Source organism: Coturnix japonica, chromosome 12 (genome assembly GCF_054131305.1).
Source record: "Coturnix japonica strain WE chromosome 12, WE-NBRP24, whole genome shotgun sequence".
NCBI lineage: Eukaryota > Metazoa > Chordata > Aves > Galliformes > Phasianidae > Coturnix > Coturnix japonica.
Window position 1 is genome coordinate 1,805,732 of NC_140674.1, and position 21,962 is coordinate 1,827,693.

The window sequence follows — 21,962 nt, forward strand, 5'->3', positions numbered from 1 at the left end:
CTCTCTGGGACAGGAGGCATATTCTTGCTTTTCTCTAGCATCCTCCCCCATTTTTTCATGTACTTAAGAATTAAAGCCTGGAAAAAGCTTACTGCAGGGGGAAGAAAGCTATGAGTTGTCCTGCAAGTGGGATAATAGAGACGCTAGAATCTACCAGCATATGTTTTTTTTAATTATTTTTTTAAAAAGGTAGAATTGAAATTCACAGGCTGCTTAATTGACTTTATGTTCATAAATGGCAGAGTCTTTTATTGCAGAAAGGGGTGAACTTTTCCCTTCAGTACATAAGGAAAGCAAAGTACAGAGGTGAATTGCCTTCTTTCAGTTCACGGGGACTGAATTGTATGGCAGAAGAGATGCCAGATCTCTCCATCCACATCCTCCGGTGATAGGCTCCATCCTGCCTCCTCACAGCCTTCTGGGTGCCCCTGGTGGCACCGGACTGCTGAGCAGAGGCCTTTGCCCCTCTGGGATAAGTGCTCGGTGAGTGGTGTGCTTCACTCATAAAAACATATTCTGAACTGCCAGCTAGTGCTGTCCTTAAGCAAAGGAAAATAAAACAAATCACAAGGAGCAGAGCCCACACAATGCATATTTTGTTTATGCTACCTGTGCTGCACTGAGCAGAGCAGATTGGGATTCTCTGTTCTGCCTTGAGCTTCAGAACCATGCTGTGTGGTTCTGAGCCACAAGGCAGCCCAGAGATCACATTCATGTCCAGGGTAAGCAGAGCTGCCACTGCTGATTACAGTAATGTCTCACTAGCTTGTGCTAAATCTGAGTTAATTCTGAATTCTTTTTACAATCATTTTCACTGCTTTCTGAAACAGCGTTGCTCAGAAGCCTTTCCCAGACCTAATGTCTCTTAATACAGAATCACAGAATGGCCTGGGTTGGAAGGGACCTCAAGGATCATGAAGCTCCAACCCCCCTGCCTGGCAGGGCCACTAAACTTCCACGTTTACTAGCTCAGGTTGCCCAGGGCCCCGTCCAACCTGGCCTTGAACACCTCCAGGGACGGGGCATCCACAGCCTCCCTGGGCAGCTGTTCCAGCACCTCACCACTCTCCTACTAAAGAAAGTCTCTTCCTCCTGTTCACTAACCAGTATTTTACAAACCATTCCTTTCTCCTTGGGACCTGGTCTGTAGCATGCCCTGAGAAGCCAGTGCAGTTTGTCCACTATGGGCTGTGCAGAGCAAGTCATACCACATGGAGCTGCAGTCGAACCTAACCACAGATGTAAAGTCTGGCTTTTTGGTGGTGCTGCTGAGGGCTTCAGGATTTGCTCTCCTCTGCAAGAAGAACAGATACGATCTCTTGGCACCAGCCTCCATCCCAGCTCCTGATGGATGAGGATGCCTGGCATCCAGAGTGTTGTGTTTCTTCACTCCTTGGCCCTGTATCTTGCAGGTCCTGATCAGCTGCCTGAACGCTTTTCTGCCATTGTGGCTCTTTTGGCATGACTTGTCCTCTAGGTCCTTGTGTCAGGATCTGCAAGTGATACAGACACCCTAAGAAAATGTTTATCTTTGTATCCCACAGGGATTGATCACTTCCTTTTTATAATATTTGGGGGAAAACCTGACATTGTAATCCATTGTTCTGCTAAGCCATTGCTTTGTGTGTTTGTGTGTGTGTGTGTGAAGGTTTTATTTCAGTTCTCAGAGTAAGCCTAAGGATATGAGGAGACCAAGAGGAGGTTCTTGCCAAATCCACAGTGATGCAGCAGGGCTGCTACCTGCTGTATGCATCCATAATGCTGAAGACCTGAGCTGGGATGCAGTCCCAGCCATTCAGGCTGTGCAAACAGGAGCTCACTGTGACTGTAACACTGTAACACCCTGGGGTAGCAGGACATGCCCTGAGAACTGAAGCGCTCACTGCTCTCTGTTTACATTATGTAGGCTGACTGTGGCTTAAGAACTTCTGGGTGAAGTATAAAAGCTGATTTTCCATTGCCTTGAGGCTCTTTGATATTCTAGTTACTGTTGTGTTTTGTCATAACATATTTATGGTCAGGAATACCTTGGGAAAGGCTTATTTGTGTTTGCATGCTGGTGTGAAAGTTCATACAGAACAGGCTGAGATAATCTGTGATGCTCCAGATGGTATAAAAATACAAACACTAAAGCTGTTAGAAGGATGTAATGTACAAAGATATTCCTTCTGTCCTGTTACTGATGGAAGTGTTTAGTCTTATGCCTTTCTGTGTTTGTAAGCTGCAGATGTTACACCCTCTATGTAAAGCATGTTCTCTTTCCTAGAGCAGCAGTTCTAATTCATCCACAGCTGAAAAATCTAACAAATACCAGAGGAAGACAGAAATCAGTTACAGTGACCTCATTGCTTGAGTTAAGTCCTTGTCAGCTACAGTAGCAACTCCTCCATTTCCTTTCCTGCAGTCACGTAAACTTTGCACAGGGCCACAGGAGATTTTTGTGAGCTGCATCTGTAGAAACCCACTGTGAGTCTGCAGTGGGGTGGGTCGGTGCAGAGCTCCCTGCAAGCGCCAATCTTGAGCTGCCTGTTCTTAATTCAGCAGTTCCATTTCACAACGGTTTTAACCACAAGGAAGACATGGGTATTTCTTGCTCAAATTTCACTGAAATCCTTCTCTTTCCAATCGCTGTCTGTAACAGTATGGAAATGCTCCAGCACTTACAGTCTGACACTGCAGACCTTTCAGCAGGCTCAAGGTCCTCTAGTGCTTCCCAGTGATACAGTTGTATTGCACTGTTGCTAATATCTTTGGTATGTCTGTGGTTTGCATTCCCTCTCGGGCATTCCTTAGATCTCTTGGTTTTTAGCCTATTCTCTGAAGCAGTGGATTTGGTTCTTGCTGCATAGAGCAATTTCCAGGATTTGGAGCATTCTCACAATTGAGTTGCGTTTGTTTGCTGGTTCTGCATTCTTGGAGATGACAAGCTCTAGAATAGATTCTTCTTGGGTGGGACCGTGTAATGTTTTCCACATTCAAAAATATAATTTTGTTTTCTAAGAGTTGTTTGTTTTAGAAAATAGGATTGGTAGCATGGCCTCACTTGGAAACCTTTGCTTGCTTTGATGGAGCTGCCCATCACTAACACCAAGCATCTTCTGCTGTGCTCACAGCACTTCTGTGTGATGCGTTTGGGTCATGCAGGCAGGGCAGCGCATAGAGCTTCCACTCACCTGCAGGCAGCATCACCATTGTCAATACCACCTGTGTGGTGAAAAAAGAACATATTTTAATGCATGGGATGAAGACTGTTCATGCAGAGTTTGTGGTGTATGTACTCAGGGAAGAAAGCAAGCCTGTGTTCAGATCTCAGTGCTGAGAACACTATCATTTTAACTTCTTGAAGTTCCATGTGCCCAGCTGAGCAAGAGCCATGAATTCCAGCTCCTTAGCACAAGTATTTTAGTTTCCTCTTTTTGCCTGGTATATACACTAAGTCTATTTTGTCTGTATTTCGGTAGTATTAAAATTCATCTCTATGCAACAGGAAAATTAATCCACATTTTAAAAATACTTGAATAGTTGTTTTTGGTTATCTTTTTTTTTTTTTACTCAGCTTAGAGTAGATTGCCCTTATTGATTGTATTCTCCTGGGAGGGGAAGAAAATTAGAAAAAGAGCTTTAGCAAGGGAAATAGCCAGAAATGTCACTAACCTCATTATTTCAAGTATGGATGTTGTAAAAGAAATGCATTATGTTTAACATTCACAGTAGTACCAGGCTGTTGATGAGATGCAACATAATTATTTCTGTAATGAACATTCTACCAAAAATATTTGTGGGAAGAATTGTCTGTCAGCCATATGAAGAATTTATTTAAGCACAATTTTGCATGTGATTTGAGATAGAGAATTGTGCTTAACTTTGGTAAGGACAAATGTTCCCTTCTGCCATACACTGAAATAAACGCTCCATGTTCTGATTTCTGCTTTAAACCATGTTCTGGAGCTCCTCTTAACAATGCTACTGCACATCTGGTGTTTTCCCATGTCAAAATTCAGCTACTACCCACATATTTCTCCATGAAACTACCCCTATGTTTGAGTACTTCTAAGTCAGTTCTCAATCTGCTGAGCTTACTAGAAAGATCTAGTCCTCAGCGCACACAGAGGGTAAGTCTGACATTCCCACTTAACATGCTGTTTGTTTTGCAGAGCAGGAAGCTGTCCATGCTGCAGAGCAGATAGAGGACGGAAGCAAATAATGCACAGAAAGCAGAGGGATTGCATATAGTTACAACTGTACAATTACAATGTTGATGGATAAACAGAGATTATGGAATAGAGAGAATAAATGATAAACGATCACCAGTTCTGAGGCTCACTGCAAAACTCCACACAGGAGCAATCACCAGAAAGAGATCCTTCCTTAGTGGTGGTCAGCCCTTAAATGGGATCTAGGAGAGGTGGAGCCAAGCTCCACCCCTTCCAGGAGCACAGCTGAATTACCTTCACCTGTGCTCCTGCAGCTAACTCATCACTTGCCTCAGATGGTTATTCAGAGGTTCAGGCTGTGATCAACAGTTTTCCCATACAGATTGTAATAAGGGTCGTAGACTTCACAAAGGATTGTAGACTTCCAAAAGGGTTGTTAAGCACTGGAATGGGCTCCCCAGAGAGTGGTTGAGTCACCAACCCTGAATGTGTTTAAAAACTGTTTGGATGTGGTGCTCAAGGACATGATTTAGAGGAGGGTTGTTAATTAGGGTAGTTTGGTTAGATTATGGTTGGACAAGCAATTCTGTGATTCAGGAGAGCTTCTTTAGCATCCATTAGGAGGCTTTATATGCATTGGTTTGCAATTTGCCATTAATATAAAATAGTGCAGTAGTCGTTGTTAAAGAAAGAATGACCCTCTGACACCCTGATCCTTTTCATGCTGAAACCATTGCTCACAAATTCAAGGAGACTCATTCCTTCACAAAACAATTTTGAAGCTCTGGTAAGATCTGTCTCCATTAGGCTGGACCCTCACCACATCAACTTCAAGGAGTTTTGCACTTCAAGATTAACTGTCTGGTTTAATGATTAATGTTGAAGATGTTATAGTAGATATACCTATAACGGTGCTTATCTTACATTTATCTTTTTCTGAATTATGTGTTCTGTATTTCTTCTGAAGGTAAGCTGAAAGTGAAGCCTTTGAGTAGCTTTGTGTTGAGCTCCTTCAGCTCTGTTGCTGGCCAGCTGATATCTGAAGAGCCATTAAAAAAGTTTACAAAAACATTCCTTGAAATTCTTCCTCTAAATGATAATGTCAGATAGCGGTCCAGTAGTCTCCAGTGTGTGCCCCACCAGGGCTGGCTTCATCACTACCTCTGTGTGCACCCATTACCCTGGCCTGTGGGCAGCATGAATGCAAATGCCACTAGTTACAGTGGCATTGTAACTATACTGAGAAAAAAATTGTTCTGGCTAGATGTTTTTTGCCTTTGAAGTGGTCCACAACCAAAACCCTGGGGGGAAAATGAGCTTACCATTTTCTCTTTCAGACCACATAGTCACCAAGGAAATTAGCATGATTCATTTATTTTGGAATGTGTGGATTAACTAGCAATTAAAGCCTTATGGTATTTTTTTAATGGAACAACAAAGGCCAATTTGAAGCCTTTACTTCAATTGCAGCTCCTTGGACTGTCTTCATACCTGGTGCAGATAGATAAACTTTCTGAAAGCAGATGAAGTACCTGTGTGTAGCTGAATGTAGCCCACTTAGCTCAGAAATATGATGGATGTTCACAGAAGGAGCTTTCATTCATTCACAGCACCTGTCTCCACTGCATACAGCCCAATCAAGGTATGACACTGAAATTAAATGACTTTTGGTGGTAATAATATGAGAATAAATGCAAGACTTGGGGGAGGGCGCATGGGGCAGCAGAGGCATGCAGTGAGGATGAGCCACATAAGGGGCCTTTAAACTGTTCTGCAGAAATGACTGCATGCACCAGATGAGCTTGGGACTAATTTGCTTTGTCCAAAGAACATTCCTCACTGTGGAATCTTGGTTGCCTCTTTGAAGTGTGACTGCATTGCAGCATGGCCTCTCCTGAGCTCAGATTGCAGGTTTCCCTGAGGAATGACACACTGACATCCCACCCACATCACCCCCATGTGCTTGACCATGCTGTCTGCCCCACAAGCATTTGGGGTCTGCCCAAGCAGTGCAGGAGGCTGGCAGTGTGCTGTGGGGAGCGGAAGGATGGCATCACACAGAGCCAGGATAAAGTCAGCACCTAGAAGCAAGCTCCAGATTCCTGGCTGGAGTTGTGCAGGGAAGCAGGTGTTGGAGAAGGTGGGGTTGTGTGCAGATGCTGAGAAATACCAGGTGAAAGAGCAACATGCTGCCCTGCTGCTTCCTACTTTGAGGTCCTCAGTGGTCCCTACTGTTGATGTGAAGTTTAATGCAGCTTCTAAGTCCCTGTGTTTGTTTCTGCTATCTTTACGTTAGTTGTCATTCACTGGTGCAGCTGTTATTTTCTGATGAAATGCATGCAGTAAGCTAAGATATATACTGTAAGTGCACTATGTGCATATTACACATGTAGTATACATAATCTGCAATGTATTTTGTTAAAAACACGTTGTGTAATGTGTATGCAGGATATATATGTGCAATATTCATATTGAAGCATTGGGGTTTGGAGAGACAAAGGTGTCAAAATCTGCCGACGCAGTCACCATTGAAAGTGGCTTACAGAGAAGCTGCTTACCACCAAACTTCCGTGTTTACCAGTAACATCCTCCTGTGTTTGAGAGCATATTTTCTCAGAGTCAGTAACAGGATCGCTGGTGACGATGCAGAGGCCGTGATCCCAAAGGGTCTGCGTGGGGCATCCCAAAAGGCAGTAGGGCTTCTGCCCCTCCTGAAGAGTGAGCAAAGCCTCAAAATGGTGGTAAGGTAACACTGTGCTATAGAAAGGGAAAGGGGAACTTCACAGAAACCAAGACAAAGGGTAACTGTACATTTAAAAGTGCAGGGAAAGGGGGAATTGCAGACACTTAGCCAAAATAAAGCCAGAGAAGAGGGCAATAAAGATAAGAAGAAACTGTCCGGAGACCTCTGACAAGAAGGATTAGATCCCCCCCCCCGGGCAAGATGATGCCGACATGGGAGAACAATAACAGCAGATAACACCAAGAAGAAGAATTTCACCCCAAAACATCGGCAAGGGTCGCGGGGAATGGGGTCAGGGGGAATGAGGGAATGGGGTCGCGGGGAACGGGGCCATAGGGAATGTAATGAATATGTAATCAAACTGAGGAGGAGACTATTGATTATGTATTAGCTTAACCTATATCTGTAACACACTTTTCTCTTTACGGTGTGCAAGTTTGGTGGAGCTATCCCCCTTGCACCCAGCGCTGCGCAACGCTGGAATAAACATACCTGCTTTATAACCCATCTCTGGATTATAGAGTTTGATTCCGCAAGTCACTCCTGCTGCCTGATTGCTTGAAGGTGCTGTCCCCAGTGTCAGCACCTTTGGCTCTTGTGGCCAAACTCTTGTCATGCTACTGGCACCTTGGTGCTAGCAGATGGCTGGAGGGCAGAGCAGGGTGTTTGCAGCCTGTCTGTGGCACCTGGGCAGAGCCCTGCTGAGGAGGAGAGCACAGCTGTGGGCTGCTCCTTCAGCCAGTACTGCTCCTGCTGCTAGGAACAAGTGCTTCATCTGATTCCTCTAAATACCTCATTGCCTCTAATGATAAATGGCATTTACACAGCAGTTCCCAGGTCCTGAACCAAGCTGTGTGCAGCTGTTGCATTTCCTGTTTATGCTTGGTTGCTGACTTAGTCACCTCTGCAGATTTTTTCTGAACAGCTTCATTCTTGCTTTTAACCAACTTCCTAATGTTTTTGTGCTTGTAGGGGAAGGATTTAAAAGAGCCATGTTTCTATGTATCCAGCCTCAGGTGGCTGGTGCTGAGAGCTCATCAGCATGCAGGTTGCCTTGCTGCTGTCCCCAGTCAGGGCTGGGCTGCTCACCTCCAACATTTTACTCCTGAATTGCAGCAGCAAAATACCTTTTGCATTCTACCCTCTTGTCCAATTGAGATTTGCCAAACATTCAGTTAAATAAGTGAAGAAAAGATTTTAAGACAAGAGAGGACAGCAGTGTTTCTGGGACACGTTGGATTTCTCACTTTGCTCAAAGTGCATTGTTGTTTCCTCGTTTTAATGTTTTGTGTTGTTGTTTTTCATTATTTTTTTCAGAGAACATTAAAGTACACCACTCATTTTTCTAGGTTAGTGGGTGAAGATCCCACGGCAACTGTTCCTGAACTCACGCCTGCTTTCCTTGTCCAGGAACAGCCCGACTTTCCTTCTCTATGTTTAGCTTTCTCATAAGCATAGACAGTTCCTTAAAAACAGCGTCTTTCCCTTTGTGCAGCCAAGAAACAACTGCCAGAAGCAACTCCAGAGAAAGCAGTTTTGTTCATCACGCTGTTTCTGTAGCCTTACTGCTTCTGGAGGTGTTTCAAAAGGCAAACACATGGAAAGCAGTGGCCATTTGAGTCCCAGACTGAATCAAGTTCTCCAATGTTAGTTGAAAGATGAGTTTTACAATGTCACACCTGAAATGATTTGACTGATGGCAGTAATTTAAATCAAAATACTGTGAGCTTCGCTTTTGAGGGAAAAAAAAAAAACCACTAGGTGAGATTTAACTGAGAATCAAATACAGATGAAGCTTTTTTTCCTGATGCTAATTTTTTAATTCCATCTTGATTCACACAGGCGGATAGTGTGACAGGGCAGGAATGACTGGCTTTAAACAAAAAAAGAGGAGATTTAGGTTAGACATTAGGAGGAAGTTCTTTTCTCCGAGTGGTGAATTACTGGAACAATTGCCCAGAGAAGCTGTGGATGCCCCATCCCTGGAGGTGTTCAAGGGATGGGGCCTTGGGCAGTCTGTGCTGGTTGATGGTGGGGGCTGGCGCTGGGTGGGCTATAAGGCTTCTTACAACCAAGTCATACTGTAATATGCTGACAATAAACACTAGTTCCAAGGTACAGTGCAGTCATGGTGTCTCAGTGCTGGTCCTAACATGGCACCACTGCCATCACTTGGAGAGGAAATAGGCAAGTTGCCAGCAGCTTTCCATGCGAAGGCAGCCTGCCTCTGCGGGTGTATTTAAGCAGGTCTTTTCCCACATGAATGAATACCTGCACAATTATGAAAAATCTACCACACAAATTAGCTAAACAGACTGAGGTGAGCAGAAAGACAGCATGCGTTCTGTGTGTAAGTATCTGCTGCCAAAAGAATAGCGGGGCAAAGCTCTCTGCGCTGCAGGGCATTCTCATTAGTAAAGACACCCGCGGAGGGAAAGCCTGCCTTCCTTCTGGCTTTGGGAAAGCAGCCATCATTGCAGCGTGCTGGCACCTGCCTGCTGCTGGCTGCCTGGCCCTGCAGTGCGTGAGTTCCCAGCCCTTCCCCACCAGCCCGCCCCAAATCTCACCTCACCACTGACCAGTGCCTTCACTTGACCAGCAGTTAGCTTCATATGCCCGACTTCATTGCTGTAGGCAGCAGTCATTGCCCAGGCCCCCAGCATATAGAATGTACAGAGGATCAAGAGAGAACCTGGCATCCAGCCTTGTGCAAACTTGGGTGCTGAGAACCACCCCAAGCAGGGCTGCACAGCAAGCTGCATGCAACAGAATGAAAAACAAACAAACAAACAGAAAAAGAACAAAAATAATTGTTTTGTTCAAAGGTTTGAGTAAATAACAAGTTTCATAAGCCATCTGTTGTGTGGTATTCATCCTTGCTGCGAGGATGTTGTGTAAGAAAGCCGTGTGAAGTCATGCCTGTGCAGGGCAAAGTGAAGCTGAGGGACCCAGGGCAGGGCAGCACGCGTGCCAGCAGCCATACACTCCGGGTGAAGACAAGATGCGTGGGAAAGGCCCAAGTCATGTCTGCCAGGATGTTCCTGCTGTGTTTTCTCATGGTGCAGCAGGGAGCCACTTGGGTTTTACAGGGCTTAAAACTATGGGATGGTTTTTCTTCACATGTACGTTTGGTGATGGGTAGAAACAATGAAGGCTTTGTTGATCATGAAAATGTTTGTATAAGATGAGGAACTATTTAGTCTCTGTTTCTGTGTCTGCTCTTTGACAAATGAAGCCGAAGTTTCCTGGTTGCTTCTGGAGGGAAAGGACCCAAGATTCCCATGCTTTAATTAACTTGGGGCTTCTTCTCAATATGCAGAGCTGAACCAAATGACTACAGCTGAGTTATGTGGACACCTTGCTCCCAAACAGAAAGGATCTTCTCCTAAAATCATATTTGCAAGCAGAGAGTTCCTTGGGGAAGATCTTCTGGCACAGCTACAGAGGAGCCTGTAGTCATCACAGTGGTAGCTGGAACTGAGCTGTAGAGTGGACAGCCAGAACAGGTCTGCTGCAGCAAGGCACTGGGGAGTGCACCCACAGGCAGTCTGCTAGATTGGGATGGATAATGGTGAGTTGATAGCTTTAGTGGTAGCAGGTTGTTATCTTCTCTGCTCCTTGATCCACTTAGATGGAGGAATACTTTTTCTCAGTCTTATATGTCATACATCCATGCTAGAGGGGAGCAGGTGTCACAAATCATTGCAGTGCTTAGTTCTTTGTTCAGAAGAATTGTTTTCTTTTGTCTTAAGCGTGCCTTCATTTTATTGTGATATAGATTGAATTGTGAATAAGGCTCAGTCAGGGGTTTGCAGACTTCAGGTGGGAAATGCAATTCTCTTTCTTTGTTCATGAGCAGGAATAAAGTGACAGGGTATGTGGGAACCATTTCAAAGTTGTCCCAGTTGGTTGTTGCATGGTGAATAGTCTGCTATCTAGAGATTAGGTATTCTTCTGTGCTCATGTCATTTCAATTTGTAGCTTCTTCTCAGAAGGTGCCATCCTGGTTGTGTGTGCTGCTCACTAATTCTTGGCATGCCAAAGTAATGAACAGTAAAAAAATATTTCAGTAATGACTTCGGTTTGATGTGGAGGAAATTGAAAATGCTTACACTGCCTACTGTATGAGGAAGAAGAGGAGCAGGAGCTATTTGGGACAGGCAACCAGAGAAGAGAGGCAGAATGAGAAAGAAATACAGGAGTTCCCTGCTTAACTGGGGCAGCCTCAAGTGGAATGTCCTATAGGAGCACCCTGGCTCTGCAAAGAAACATGTTCAGCATACATGCTGGCAGCACTCTCCAGCACCAACACAACAGCTGCCTGCTTGATGGGAGCATGGAGGGCAGTATGGATCTTCTCTTCCCAACCTAAGGTCATTATGTTTCAGTGAAGAGAATCAGTAACATGGGGAGCGGTTAAGGGAACTGGGATTACTTAGTCCGGAGAAGAGGAGGCTTAGGGGGGAGACCTTACAACTACCTGAAAGGAGGTTGGTGGTGAGGTGGGGGTCAGCCTCTTCTCCCAGGGCAAGAGGGAACGCCCTCAAGTTGCACCAGGGGAAATTCAGGTTGGATGTTAGGAGCAATTTCTTCTCTGAAAGTGTAGTTAGGTGCTGGAATAGGCTGCCTGGGGAGGTGGTGGAGTCACCATCTGTGGAGGTGTTCAAGAAACATTTAGATGTGGTGCTAAGGGACAAGGCTTAGTGAGGAGCATTGGTAGTAGATGGATGGTTGGACTGGAAGATCCTGGAGGTCTTTTCCAATCTTGGTGATTCTGTGATTCTGCAATTCTAGACCATTGTTTAGACCAGTAGTAGCACAATCCTTTGTAATTTCAAATATGAAGCCTCTGCCAGGAGAACATTATCCGAGGATCTCAAAAGATAAGCAAAGCTTTCATAGACAGCCTCATCCTTCCTCTGCAACCCAGAAGTGATTAAAGACTTCCTGTGAAGCAGCAAAGACTCTGCAATCAGATGGCAGAGAACATGTGAATGACCATATTGTAGAAGAAGTGTGGAAGCTTTCTCTAAAAAATCGCTGGTAAGGAAAAAAATCTACCAAAGATGAAACTTAAAAAAATAAATAAAATTAAAGCCTTTAATCATTTCCTAGAAATGAGATCCCAGCTGTAACATTTAATTCATAAAGCTGCCAAAGACTCCTATGCCTGTGGGAGTCAGACTGGCATCCATGATTAATGCTAACTACAGGTGTGTGTCTGAGTTTCTGAATAACCAGCCATGGGGGAGGCCTCTGCAATTACTTAACCCTGCCCAAGTGGGCTGTCTCAAGAGACCCCCTGCAAATAGATAACAAGAGGAAAATTGTAATTTTACAGCAGTTCAGCAGATAATGTCAGATGCCTCTTGGGGCACCTTTTGCTTTAGCAGAGTAAGAGCATTAGATATGATTGAAGGGCCCTCTCTGTGTTACAGAGCTGAAGTGACTCAAATCCTTCCAGTGAGTTGGTGCCAAAGGAATAACCTCCACCTTTTGTATTTGTTTGTCCTGGGCAACTTCAACTAGGGAAAAAAAGCAGAGAAGACATGACCATCAGTGCTTGCTTTTTCTTTCCAAGGGCTTACTGGAAGAGCCAATGGCAGCAGGAGGTTTGGGAGATAAGTGAGGTCAGGAGCTCAGCAAGCTATGCAGAGGGACCTAGCTCTGTCAGAGTGCTAGGCCTGATTTAGGTGATCTTTCGAGGTCCCTTCCAATCCCTGACATTCTGTGAAACCTCATTCTGGCCTTCCAGTACTTGCACGGGAGCTTGTAAACAGGAAGGGGTATGACTTTTTACATGATCTAATAGTGATAAAGGACAAAGGGGAATGGCTTTAAAATAAAAAGAGAATATTAGGCTAGATGTTAGAGGAAAAGACTTTACTCAGAGGGTGATTAGACACTGAAACAGGGTACCCAGAGAAGCTGGGGATGCTCCATCTCTGGAGATGTTCAAGGCCAGATTGGATGAGGCTCTGGGCAGCCTGATCTTGTGATTGGCAGACCTGTCTATGGCAGAGGGGTTGGAAAAGATGATCTCTAAGATCCCTTCCAATGTAAGCATGTGTGACAATGTAAGCATGTGTCAGTGCCTGACATGTTTTGTTTGCATAATGAGCTGCTTCAGATGAGGTCTGTCTTCTTTGATTTATTCGCTGGGAGAAGTAGCCTAAGATTCCAAAGCTTGCTATTGAGCTGGTTTTATTTTGGCATAAAACAAACCTATGCATAGTTTTGTGCTAATCCATATTTTAAATGCACTGTGATTATGGAGCACTATCTTTTTTTAGTCAGTCTAACCTGAAGAGCTTCAGAAAATTTATAAGAAATAATAATTGGAGAAATACTTGCTTTGAATATGTTGGGGTTTTTTTAAAGCATCAGCAAAATAAAGAGGCTGTCTTCTGTTGAAGTTCTTTCTATATGAGTCAGAATTAATGCCTGCTAAAATAATTCTGCTACATCACAGATTAGGCTAGAATTGTAAAAATGAAATAAAAAAACAAGTGAATGATCCATTACTGAAGGTGCTGAAAGAACATTCCCGAGTAGGAAAAGTCTAGACAGCAAATAATTAAGTTATGATGACAGGTGATAGTTTAATAAGATGATCTGCCTGAGACTGCTTGGTAGGCTGGCAATCTTGAATACTCCTAACAGCACTGGCTGGCATGTGATGGGAGGTGGCAGTGGGGATTTGAAATGAGGTTTCTGTCTGAGCACTGCCAGTTGTGCAAGAGGACTGCACAGTTTGCCTTCTGAGCATCGTAGAAAGTTGTGTTGCCGGTATGCGTTAGCTAGTTTCTTCTACTTTATATCTTTTATAACAAAATTTGTAATTTAAACCAATTCTGCAAGTACACTATCCAGTCTGATTGTCAGTGTCTGAAAGCTGTCAGATTGATGAAAGAAACACAGTGCAGATTGAGGATTTATCTCAGAAATAGTGAGTTCCCATGTAAACAGACCTTTCCACTGACGTGGGGTGGTTTTCACTGGAGAAAATGAAAATGCAGCTGTTGGCCTTTGGGCAGACAGGAGTGTTTCTCCAGTGTACCAATGTATTCACCACTGTGTTAGCCAGAGACAATGAAGACATGAGACAGCAGCAAGCATTAACTGTTTGATGTCTAGGCCCATGCATATGATGAGAATCCCAAGGTGCCCCAGTGTCAGCATGCAGTTCATGCTCTGTCAAGAGTTTCCTTTTTGGCGTAACATGGATCATAGAACACAGGTGACAGGGTGAAAGGGAGAAACTTGATGTCACAAAGCAACCCTGACCCAATAATATTTCCTCGTTGGGAAGAATCCAATAAGGTGTTTAGTTGGAGTCTTGTATTTTCTTCTTCTGTCTTTACAAAGCAGCACGTGTTCTGGCAGAACCTGTTTACTGCAGGAGCAGTGCAGAGGAACAAGTTGGGAGGCACTCCTGGAGGTCAGTGTGCTTGCATTAGGCAAGCACAGCAGCTGCACTTGCAGCATCTCAGGAAACAGATCTCATGCTGAAGAGCCAGTTCAGTTCTAGAAGCACATTGTTTCCCATCAGAACACAAACCAAGAAAAGACAGGTTGCAGCAGAGTCAGCTTTACAGCCCATAAATTAAAACTAAGTGTGGTCTGGGGTTTGTAGATGTTCTGCTGTCCAGCCAGGGGAAGATGGGAAAGAGGGACATCACAGAAAGTATCCATCTCATGCTAGAATACTACACTGCTGAGTTTTGTTTTTACAGGAGAATTTATTTAGGTATGAACTTTTTATTATTTATTTTGATCTGAAGTTAGAAGGCATAAGTATACAACATTTAACATGACAGATGTTGCAGCCAGTAGAGAAACTCTCTATTAAGCACAGAGTAATTATTACTGATTTTCATGACCTATATTAATTTGATAGTAGGACTTACTAGCTGACATCTCTAACAAACCATAGCATTAAAATTCATCAATACAGTCTCATATATGCCAGTATGTAACAGCAGATGCTGCTGTAATTTAGTGAAACTTTCCTATGTAGTGTTGCCATCAGTGTTAATGTTTAATTTGTGAGTTAGTGCATCACCCACCAGTATAAGAGGAATGAGATTGCAAACATAACAGAAGATATAAATACTGTGACTTTTGCTATTCAGTATATCCCATATGTTAGCTGTTGATAACTATAATTTTTCTATAAATACAACAGTGTACTCTGACCTTTAAAGGGTTAGGAGGAAAACTGAAAAATTTACTGTGAAAAAGTGTCTTCTAGATGAAAAAAAAAAAAAAAAAAAAAAAAGTGAAAATAATCTAGATTTAGAAATGGTCAAGGGGAAAGGTTATTAAAGATAAGTAGGTGCTTCTTTTAACATGGTTGTTCACCAAGACGAGTTCTTAGAACCTGACTCAGGTTAAACAGGAAATTCTGGTCAGGGACATGTATTTCTTAAGGAGGGGGATTTCACCTGGCTTGATTTAAGTGTGTTTGGATGAGATTTCAAGAGCTCCCAAGCATATGAGGGTTGACATCCAGATTTAAGTTTGTGGAAATACCTGGCCTGTGTCTGTTGTGTTTGGGTGACATGGCGCAAACCTGCAGGTCAGCAGCATGCCTATAGCAGCACTGACTTTGCATATCTCTCCCCAAGAGTCTTGGCTAAGTGGTGAAGCTTATTCTGTAATGACAGATTACTGCTGCCCATGCTAACTAATTTGCAGCTAACTCAGGTATCTTTACATGATCTACTATCATACTCCTCAGTTGTGGGGGAAATACATTTTGTGTGCCTGTGCTCTTTGAGTATGATTCAAATGACTAGCCAGACTTTGTACGGGAACTAAACCTGGCATCTTATAATTTCTCTGTTCTGTGGTCTGACATGCAATAGTCACATGACAGATAGGTATCATCTGCCTTATCACATAAACCAAGTTGCAAGTGCACAGTGCTGTCTCATGTCCAGTGTTTTGTTCACAAGGCCCCCCAAGTCCTTTTCTGCAGGGCTGATCTTGATAAGTTCTTCTCCCAGTCTATATACATATCTGAGATTGCCTTGACCCAACTGCAACACCTTGCTCTTGGCCTTGTTGAACCTCATTCGGTTCACATGGGCCCACTTTTCAAGTTGTTTTCGTTCCTCTGGGTGCTGTCCCTTCCTTCTATTGTATCAATTGCACCACTCAGCTTAGTGTCATCTGCAAAGTTGCTGAGGGTACACTCGATCCCACGGTCTATGTCACTGATGAAGATGTTGGAAGAGCACCAGACCCCTGGAGGACACCCATCACGGCCAGCTTCCACCCAGACATACAGCCATTGACAGTGACTTTAATTCCTTAAAGAGACAGAAGCTCATTCTCCTGAAGTCCTGACTGCACTCTTCACCAGGCCAATATTCTTTTAGATCACAAACTCAATCAGGGTGTTGTCATTACAGCCCAGGCTGCCTCCAATATTAACTACTGCATTGGTGAGCACACTTCTCCCCTGATTGATCTGTCCATGTGTTGTATGGACAGATGTGTTGAAGGACATGGTCTAGTGAGAACTGCTGGTGATTGGTGGATGGTTGGACTGGATGCTCTTGTAGATCCTTTCCAACCTTTGTGATTTATTGATTCTGTGACTAAGATTTTTTTTCCAGTTTGTTTGCAGGTAATAATATTGACTTAATCTGGAGGAGATTGCTTATGATCTTCTTGTTACTGCTCTTTAAAATTTTATTCACATATGAGCAACAATATATTTGCTAAAATACCTGGCTCCTGAGCACATCGTCTTCCTGGCTTTCTTCGATTAAAGCCAGAACTTAAAGATGCTTCAGCCTTGCTCTTCTTAATATAAATATACACAAGATATTTGCAGCTTTTCTTAGTCTGAATGTTTACTAATGACATACAGCTCTTTTCATATAAGCCTTCAGTTCATGTTGACAGCATCCTGTTGTCTACATAATTCATCCTTTTCTCCAATTCATAAACTCTTTTGCAAAGAAGACTATTTCAGTAATGAGCCCCAGCACCAGATTGTTCTCCCATTCAACTTGAGAATCCCATGTTAAAATCATTTCTATTTCTCTTCAGGAATTGCTATCTGTATAATCCTGGCAATATGAGAAATTTCAACCTGACGTGCTGTCTGTGATGAGTGGGAATGATGTTCCAGAGAAGTCAGCTTACCATTCCCTCTTCTCTGATTCACAGTTCCTCACAACCTGTCCTCCCAGAGAACTATCACAGCAAATGTTAATAAAATACTACCATTATTTGGCCACTGAGCTATTTTCTGTGCTTAGTATTTTATCAAAACATAACAATACAAGACTGAAATTGAAAACACCTTCACCAGGTTAAGATCTTATCATGGTACAGTCTCCAAAATGCTGACTTATTCTGACTGACTCAGTTCACCCCATTTGGTATGTCACCTGCTGATACAGGAACATGAAACAGCCTGAGTCAGGGGAAAATGTTGTTTTGCTCTGTGTCTTCTTCTGCCCTCAAGACAAAATTTACAACATATAATATGGAAATGCTAGTTGCAGGGACATGGGGTTTTTTTTTTACCACTATGCAATCTGGTTACAATTTTAATATAAGTATCAGATTAGCAAGTGTTTTATTCCCTTAAAATATCTCCTTAGCTTTTTTGGTGTTGTTCAAGTATGTTATATTTTTCTTCCCATCTCCTCACCATCCTCACCAGCCTGACAGTGTTTCCTTGGCCCTTGCCCTTTGGTGCCTGAACTTTTTCTTGCTGGTACAAAATTACAGCTCAGCCTATTTTCTTCCAATCATGGGAGGCAGAAAGAAACATCACATATCGTGAGTAAGTGACATTTAGCACATCGAGTATAATCAGTTGCAGCTCTTCTTTAGCAGGCACTGCTAGATTTAAGAAGTCAACACAGTAGGAAACATCTTACCAACAGCAGTTTGCCTACTCAAAAGCAGTGAGTTGGACTTCAGTCTGTATCTCCTTTAAAGTAACAGTGTTAATAAATGGGACATTCATTTGCATCTCATTTTCTGGAAAACCTCTTAGTGATTCTGCTCTGTGGCACTGCAGATCTGTGTAACTGGGGCTGCAAGGATAATGTTAGTACCTGCAACCCACATATCTCCAAGGACATACTGCAGGTTGCGCTGCCAGGAGCCTTTCTTCCCACGTCCTGAAGACACCACTTGATACCTATTTCTCTCTTTCTGGTGTCATCTGTGCTCGATGGCAGCAGCTCTTACAGTGGGTGCTCATTAAGAAAACACAAGCTCAGAGTTCCATTCATAAAGCATTATTTTTTTCTTATCTGCATAACTCCTTGTGCTTAATATTTCCCAGGTGAGCAAATGAGACCATCAGTCAAATGGGCATATGTAAATTCATCCAGGAGACTTGGCTGAAGTACAAATAATGGCTGAAGAAGGTCAGGAGGGGCTTGAGAGGTGGTTTTGAGTAAAGGTAGAAACCCTAGGATGATCCCTGTACGTGTACAAGGTAGGGGGGGGGGGGTGCTCACTTGAATTCCATATAAATTAAAGGGAGGAATCCCTACTTCAGAGGTGGAGTTTGGGGGGTGGCTTACTAGGAATAGGCAGTTCAGAATTCAGGGATAAGCCCTACCTTATTTGGACTCTTGTTTAAGCTACTGCTGTATTTCTCATATTGTTTGAAGGCTTGATGAGGTAGTGAACTGAAGTAAATTTAAAATGCCAGTTGGGGTGATCAATAATGAACATGTTTACATTTCTGTTTGTGGACAACATGACAGTGTTATTTCTCACAAGTCAATAAGACAACACTTTGTTGAATATTTGTGAGTACTTATTTTTCAGTAACTTGTGGAACTCAAAACCTGAAGATGCCATCAGGCTGCACTGAAAGTCCTAGAAATGTCATGGACGCAGGGCCGCTAGCCCAAAAGGAAGGAAAAAGTTAATTAGCAATGAAAAACAGCGGCAACCATCTAAGGAGGCACACTTATTTACTATATACTATATTGAAATACAGGATAACACAATATACTACAATATAATTGAAATTAAGGCTAATGAATCAAGCAAAATAGGATAGAGAATGAGTCCCAAAACCGAGAGGCCTACTGTAACTCTAGGCAAAATGGCTGAAGGCTCCCACAGGCTCTTCTGGATGCCAGAACTCGAAAGACGTCAGTCCAGCCTGGGAGTGAGATAATATAGTGTCCAGGTCCCGTGATTTATCTCTGAGCATGATGTTCTCTGGGATATGTAGTCTTCTTCTGTAAGTTGCACATTCGGTAAAATTATTCATGCTTTATATGTTGTTATGATGTGGAATACTGATAGCAAAATTACAAAATTATTAAACCATGACAAGAAATCACAGGCAAGAGCAGTTATACTAGTGCTCCCTGACTGAGTCAGGTAACTCATTGAAATGTGCCTTGCAGGAAAGGATAAGTGTGTGATGTTGAACCAGCAGGAGGTAGGGAATATACATTTCTCTGGACACTCATTGTCCAGTGATTTGTTTATACTCATTTTGAATTCTTACATGTAGCCTTTTATTTGAATTCCTCTGTCTTCAGTTTACTACCATCAATATCAAGTTTTCTGGCTAGCTGAGATGTTCACTACTGTCACTAGTTTCTCTCTCTAGAAAGATGCAGCTGCACTGGAATCAAGGAAGCCAACAAGTTTCCTTTTGTAAACAAAAAGAAGGCTTCTTCAGATTTGCAATATTCGTATATAAAAAGGGGATGACAATACTAATGTAATTGAGTTCCACTTTCAGATCTGCAACAGCATAGGATAAAATCAGTGCTTGAGCCTGGCCACAGCAGTGCGTATCTACTGCTCAGGCTGAGCCTGCCAGTCCGGATTTACTTTATGGTCTTCATTGGTTGTGTTTTGAGCTATGATCTCACATTTGATTCCATTCCTCTTGAATGGGAGGGAGAATCTGAGTTCCTCAGCATAACTACTCTTTTTTCTTCTTTATTTACCTATGTCACCTACAGGTTCTGTTAGCAGCAAAAATTGATTTGCGTTTGAATCGTGAATGAAAGGTGTTGAAAAACACAGGGAGATCTGTAACAATTTATTACAAATCCCCTTTAAAAACATCTTGTAATGATTCTCCTTTCAGCAAGCTGACATTTTAATTTTTTAGCTGACTTTCTATTAATCTCTTTTTAACCAGAATATTCTGCTGCATTGAATCCAACTCAATGTAAAAACCTATAATGAAATGGTCATTATCTGTTAAATAATTGATCTTGTTATTATGGAGAAAAAACAGAGGGTCTCCTTTGCTTTTTGTTTGTTGACAGGACCTACTTCCTATAAAAGCAGTAGCAAATGTTAATTGTACTCATCTACTTTACAACTTCGTCAGCTAGATTATTTGCAGTCTTGCAGGTTGTCTGCAACATAAGAGAGACACATTCACACTCGTGTCCCCCGGTGGCGCAGTGGTTAAGGACGCAGCCTTGCAACACTGGGGCCCAGAGTTCGAATCCCCCCTGTGGCGCAAGTGGTAGAAGTGCCGCTCTGCTACACAGAGGCTCGAATCCCGGGGGCTGGACTCGATGATCTCTAAGGTCCCTTCCAACCCGCGCGCGAGACTGTGATGCTGTGATAATCTAATTCAGTATCTAAGAGCTGACACTACTGTGCTGCTAAGGATGCTCCTCAGATAATTATTATCAAAGCAAGACATTTATTTTTTATGAAAATCTTATCTGCCATTATCACAGGAAGTGAGATATTCTTTACTGGAACTCAGTGTACGCTTTGCTTTTTCTCTCATTTCTGGTTTCTTCTTTAGTTGCTCTATAACTGTACCAACAGCATCTCTTACTCTGTTGTGTTTTCTTTCAAGTGTGTTACATATGAAAGTAGAAACAAAATATGATAATCATATATTAAGCAATATAATATTATCAAATGTGTTTCACATATTTTACCTGTAACCAGCCTGGGGTCAGCTGCTGTTCAGTTTCTTCCTGGCTCCATTTCTGTTGTTGAACCTTACCCAAGAGACCCTGACCTCTGTAACCAGTTGAACAAAGAAGGAAAGCATATTCAGGTGTGGGATGTGGAAGTAATGTTTAGAGACGCCACCACTCCTGGTTCACCTCTCTGTTCCCAGCCTGCTGTGGGGCAGTGCCCACACTGATCTGGGCCTTTTGGGATGTCACTTCTTTAGCTGCGTCCCAGTGTAAAGTCCTTTGTTGGTGTGGGTTTCAAGGCTATCTGTTGGGCTAGAGCATAAAAGAAAAATGTAGAAAGTAGTTTCAGTGTATATTTTAAGGGACTTTATGAAAACAGGCTCTGAAATACATTGTCCTTGGGCTTACAGTTACCACTGTTTCCAGTTTCCTTATGTGGTTAAGGATCTAGCCTTATGGCCATGCTGTGTAACTCACCTTCTGCAGCGTGATTGATACGGGTTCAGTGGCACTGACAATAGGAGTTGCACTTATTACATTGTTATGGGATTGCTTTCTCACTAAAATGTTGAGCTCTGCTTGTTTTGACTTTCCTTAATGACCTGTTTATTTTACCAGTTTTGCCAGGAGAAGTGCAGTTAAAATGCTTTTTTCTTCTTTGGTAATGCTGCAGCACTCTTACCCATGTACATGGGACAGTGGTAGTGCTGCTTTTAAGTGGTCCTGGGCTTCAGTTCCTCCACAGACCCCAGCACCACATTTTAGCTTTTGTCCAGTGTTGAAGAATTAGCTGCCTTGGGGAAGAGGCATTTGTCCTTCTGTCATAGGTGCAGCACCAAGCAAGTTACATCTGTGTTTTGAAGCTGATTTGTGGCATATGTACAGGGCTTATTTATACGAAAAACAAGTAGAGCTCATTCTAGCTGTTTGTCCACAAGGAGACTGTACAGCCTGTTTGATTTTCATGTGGAACCTCCCCAGAATATTGCCAAGTGAATTATCAGCATACAGTCACACGTGAAATCCCTTGATTTCCATTTTGAGCCGTTGAAGACACATTTTCACCACCTATTTCAGGAAAGTGGCTCTCCCTACACTGAGTAGACTGTGAATGACAGGAGAATCTGTGTTCCTGCAAGGTAATGCAGAGAACTT

General features: G+C 42.9%; 1 protein-coding gene across 12 annotated transcripts in view; it reads left to right on the top strand.

The window, feature by feature from the left end:
* LOC107317829 (glypican-5-like) overlaps positions 1-21,962 on the top strand; it is a 364,600-nt gene that overhangs the window by 267,546 nt on the left and 75,092 nt on the right. The window contains exon 9 of one of the 12 annotated variants that reach the window (XM_085512499.1): positions 5,625-5,770. The exons of the other annotated variants lie outside the window; for them this stretch is intronic. Coding sequence (XP_085368625.1) covers positions 5,625-5,662 — 38 coding nt within the window. The 3' untranslated portion in view covers positions 5,663-5,770. Of the gene's footprint in view, positions 1-5,624; positions 5,771-21,962 lie in introns of those variants that run through there. 12 annotated transcript variants of the gene reach the window in all.